The sequence below is a fragment of the Neophocaena asiaeorientalis genome, unplaced genomic scaffold (genome assembly GCF_003031525.2).
Source record: "Neophocaena asiaeorientalis asiaeorientalis breed wild unplaced genomic scaffold, Neophocaena_asiaeorientalis_V1.1 scaffold346, whole genome shotgun sequence".
Classification (NCBI taxonomy): domain Eukaryota; kingdom Metazoa; phylum Chordata; class Mammalia; order Artiodactyla; family Phocoenidae; genus Neophocaena; species Neophocaena asiaeorientalis.
In genome coordinates, this window is record NW_020175400.1 from 2637193 (window position 1) to 2641590 (window position 4398).

The 4398-nt window shown below is 51.7% G+C and overlaps 1 protein-coding gene across 1 annotated transcript in view; it reads left to right on the forward strand.

Moving 5' to 3' along the window:
* RLBP1 (retinaldehyde binding protein 1) overlaps positions 1-4398 on the forward strand; it is a 10321-nt gene continuing 5923 nt past the window's right edge. The window contains exons 1-4 of the mRNA XM_024766511.1: positions 1-251; positions 2449-2541; positions 2811-2939; positions 4177-4381. Coding sequence (XP_024622279.1) covers positions 2530-2541; positions 2811-2939; positions 4177-4381 — 346 coding nt within the window. The 5' untranslated portion in view covers positions 1-251; positions 2449-2529. The remainder of the gene's footprint in view (positions 252-2448; positions 2542-2810; positions 2940-4176; positions 4382-4398) is intronic.

Genomic DNA, 4398 nt, shown 5'->3' on the forward strand with positions numbered 1-4398 from the left:
CACACAAAGGAGGGCTTTGAGGTGGCTCCAGCCAGGCCCAGGCTGATCCCCTCTCCCCCCTGGTGCGTCACTTGCCCCAATCTGGGCCTCCCTGTGAGCCTGATTTAACGGGAAACTGTGGGCCGTGAGAAGTTCCTTGTGACACGCTAATTCCAACCTGCTGACTGGACCACGCCCCCAGAGGAGGCAACCTCCAGGCCCTGGAGGACACAGGCACCAGGTGTCCCAAGGAGGAGCCGCTGACTTGGCAGGTAAGTCAGTAGCAGGGGCCTGGCTGGGCCAGGAAGCCCAGGACTAGGGTGAGGAGTCAGCGGTGGAGAGACCACATCTCAGGCTGCTCAAAAACCGAAACCAGCTAGCCATTTTTCAGGTTGAGCCAGACCAACCTGATGGCAGACTTAGCAAATAAAAATATAGGACACCCAGTTAAATGTGAATTTCAGATGAACAACAAATACTTTTTTAGTATAAGTATGTCCCAAATTTGTATGGCACATACTTAAACACTTCAAAAAAACTTTTGCTCATCTGAAACTCACATGTAATTGGGCATTCTGTATTTTAACTGACAACCCTAGACGGCAGGGAACAGCCTCGACACGGAGTGAGGGGTGGGTATATTTTCTTGTATACAGCTCATAAATCAATATTTAAAAAATCAGAGTTAGTAGATTGGGCATATTTTAAAAAGAGTTGCTGTACTGACTTTAACCCTCCATTTCTAAGATCTAGGATCTTGTCCTGATGAGCTGCCTAACCGGCTGGGGGTGTCTAGCTACTGTCTCTCCTGTCTGAGTCCCTTGCTCAGGGAGTTCTATCAGCCTCTCCCTTTCTCTTCCAGCAAAATCCAAGGGAGAGCACAGTCGTATTTCAGTCTGTCTTGTATATATGCCTGCATATTTGGAAGTCTACCTGCTAGAAAGCTGACTTAGATTTTATTCCTGTTGGTGGATGACAGCCCCCAGAACATCCCTGCCCTGCTGGGTCTGTGGAGTGGGAGAGGCAGGAGATGGGAGATCCTCAGATATTCCCTGGCATCCTCTAAGTCTCTCTGTGCAAGTTGGGGTAATGATCAGTATAGTGCTAAGAAAGGGAAGGGGAACTATGTTTTAGAGCAAAACACTGTGCTAGGTACCCTACAGAAATTATAGGATCTTCATTACAACTCTATTTGGTAGGTGTGGTTATTATCCCCAATTTGCAGATGAGGAAACTGAGGCTCAGAAAGGTTAAATAACCTACCGCCCTAGCTCATATGGGTGGTAAATGACAAAGCCTGATTCAAACCTGGTTCTCTCTGACCCTAAAGGGTTTTCTGTGACACCAGCTCTCCTAGGGAGTTTGCCTGGAGATGTCTTGGCTCTAGGTGTCAAGGCAAGTCTAGGTCTCAGGCAGACATAGGTTCAAGTCCCACCTCTGCTACTAATCAACAGTGAACAGATGACAGAACTGACCAACGGAAACCTGGTCAGAGGCAGGAGCAGGGTGGTGACGGGTCTGGGGACATTTAGGTAGGAGAGGGGAAAATCGAAATAGAAGAGTTGTCTCCAAAAATACTCAGTGGATTGTCTTGTGCACAACGAAATTGGTTATGGTGGTCAGGCACTGCTTCTGTGTTCATTATTTAATTAAATCCTCATAAACTTCCATCTCCCTTTTACAGGGGACAGCCAATATACAGGTTAAATCACAAAGCTTGCAAATGGAAGAGAGAATTCGAACCCAGGTCTAACTTTTGCCACAACAGGCTGCCTCTTGATGCTGATGGAAAGTTCACAGCTTGGTCTTAAGTCCCGATCCCTGGCTATTGAGGGCTGTGGGACCTTGGACAAGTCACTTATTCTCCTGGGCCTGTTTCCTCCTATGTAGAATGGGAATAATAATGCTGGCTCCCAGACAATGGATTTGAAAATAGCGCATCACAAGGCACAGAACACGCACCCAGTTATGGTTATGTAACTAGCCACCACCCCTCTGGAGAGTTAATTCACTGGAACGGGGCCATCCACTAGGCTGGGAAGTTTCTGAGGTGCCCCTTTGGGCTGGAAAAGGAGGGTCACAAATGGGAGGATGGATTGCCTTATCCTGCAGTGATCATGTAACTGAGAATTGAGGCTGATCCTAGTTTTTCCCTGGCTGGGCCAACTCATCTTAAGAACTGAGGTTTGAGGTATTTTTGTGTGTGTTCCGTCTCAAAGGGGTGTTTCCCAAAGTGTAGCCCAAGAACCACCTTCTTCGGAGCCACCGGGGGTGCTGTTTTAAAGTATAGACGCCCGGGCCCCAGTTCAGACCTCCTGAGTCAGAATCACAGGTGCAGGGCCCAGGCATCTGCATTTCTAACAAATGCCCCACGTGATTCTGATGCACTCAAAAGTTTGAGATCCACTGTTCTGAGACAATAACAGAACAGTTTCTCCATACCACTGCAGCCCTGACTTCCTCTCCTAGGAAGGAGGTTGCCTGGAAAGGCCAGGACAGAAGAAGCGGGGTCCTTCATTTTCCGAGCACTCCGAGTCTTCCAGAGGCAGCATGTCAGAGGGGGTGAGTACCCCTGTGCCCTGGGGCTCCCCTCCATCCACCTTCCCTCCTTCTCTTTCTCCCTTCCTGCTTCTCTGTCATCTGGTCTGCTCAGGGTTATGGGCATTCACCCCTACAACCTCTCTGCGGTCCCTGACCCCACCCAAAGGGAGGAAGCTCAACGGTGACCTTGGGCAAAAGCACTAGTTTAAGGTCTGAGCAGACCCATTTGACTGGCTTGCTCAGGTTGCTGGGGGTCTCTTCCTGTCTTTTCCTGACTTCTCTCTGCCCAGGCGGGCACATTCCGCATGGTCCCTGAAGAGGAACAAGAGCTCCGTGCCCAACTGGAGCGGCTTACAACCAAAGACCACGGACCTGTCTTTGGCCAGTGCAGCCAGCTGCCCCGCCACACCTTGCAGAAGGTGAGGTGGCCCCGGGGTGTGCAGAGGGACAGGGTAGAGAGGCAACAAGGGGGAATGTTGATAGCATCCTCTCTCCTGTAGAAAGGGTCCAGCACCAGCTCTCCAGGTCATTCTGGACCTAAAGGACTGGCTTGTTCTAGGGGCTATTCTGAAGGTCAGGGCCATGGCAGCAGTTGGGGTGACGAGATGTCCAGGCCAACCTATTCCAAGACTATGGCACCAACAGTGTTCCCTGAAACCAATGCCGAGACCTAGGACTTCTGGACCAGGGATCATCCTAGACTCAGATGTGAGGAACATTGGTTTGCAATGGTCTTGGAGAACAGGGATCCACCTGCTGCCCCCATTGGATAGGAAAAGGCCTGAGTTCTAATACCAGACCGACTTCCGACTTGCTGTGTGACCTTGAGCAAACTTCTTTCCCTCTTTGGGTCTTGCTTTCTGTACCTGTGAAAGAAAGTTGTTGAACCAGTTCAGAGTTTATCAGACTGTGCTCTGTGGAGGGTGGCAGAGCTGTCTTGGGGTTGAGCTGGACCCGGGCTCCTGGCTTCCATCTCTGCTCCCTGGGCGTCTCAAGGGAAAGGTGCTCTGAGCTCCCCCAGACCTGCCTTTCCCCCTCATGCCATCCAAGGAAAGAGCTGCCCCTGGCATGCTGAGGAGTTCTCCAGGCTCAGCCAAGGGGAGGAATAGGAGGCAGAGGACAGGCTGCCATCTGCCTGGTATCTTTGATTTTGGAAAGATCAGAAATGAGCCTGGGAGGCAGCAGAGTGAAGCGATTAGAAGTCCAACCTGAGTAAGAGTTTCAGCTTCACCCCTTTTTATCTGGGTGACCTTGGTCAAGAATACCTTGACCTCTATCAGCCTCAGTCTGCTCACCCTGAGAAATGGGGATAAGATGACAACCTTCCTGTGACGGATTGTGGCAAAGATTTAAAAACATAATGTATCTAAAGGACTTAGCAGTGTGCTAAGTCAGGGCTCCAGTAGGCTGTTGTGATTAGAAACGTTTAGCTCTCTGGCTGTCTCCTCAAACAAACCCAGGATGAAAGTTTGACTTAATTTTCTCCAAATGTAATTGGCAGTCTGAGGTGCTGCCAGTGCAGAAGCTGCCCCTGTGGGCAGAGCAGCCATGGCCCCAGCTGCCGTGCCCTCTGCCCCTCAGCCGGTCTGGCACCTGGAGGAGCCTCCCGCACCCGCGCCTACCTGACTTCGTGCCTGCACCCCACCCCTGTTCCAGGCCAAGGACGAGCTGAATGAGAGGGAGGAGACCCGGGAGGAGGCGGTGCGGGAGCTGCAGGAGCTGGTGCAGGGGGAGGCAGCCTCGGGGCAGGAGTTGGCCGTGGCCGTGGCGGAGAGGGTGCAGGGAAAGGACAGCGCCTTCTTCCTGCGCTTCATCCGCGCGCGCAAATTCCACGTGGGCCGAGCCTACGAGCTGCTCAGAGGTGAGGCCTGCGCCGGA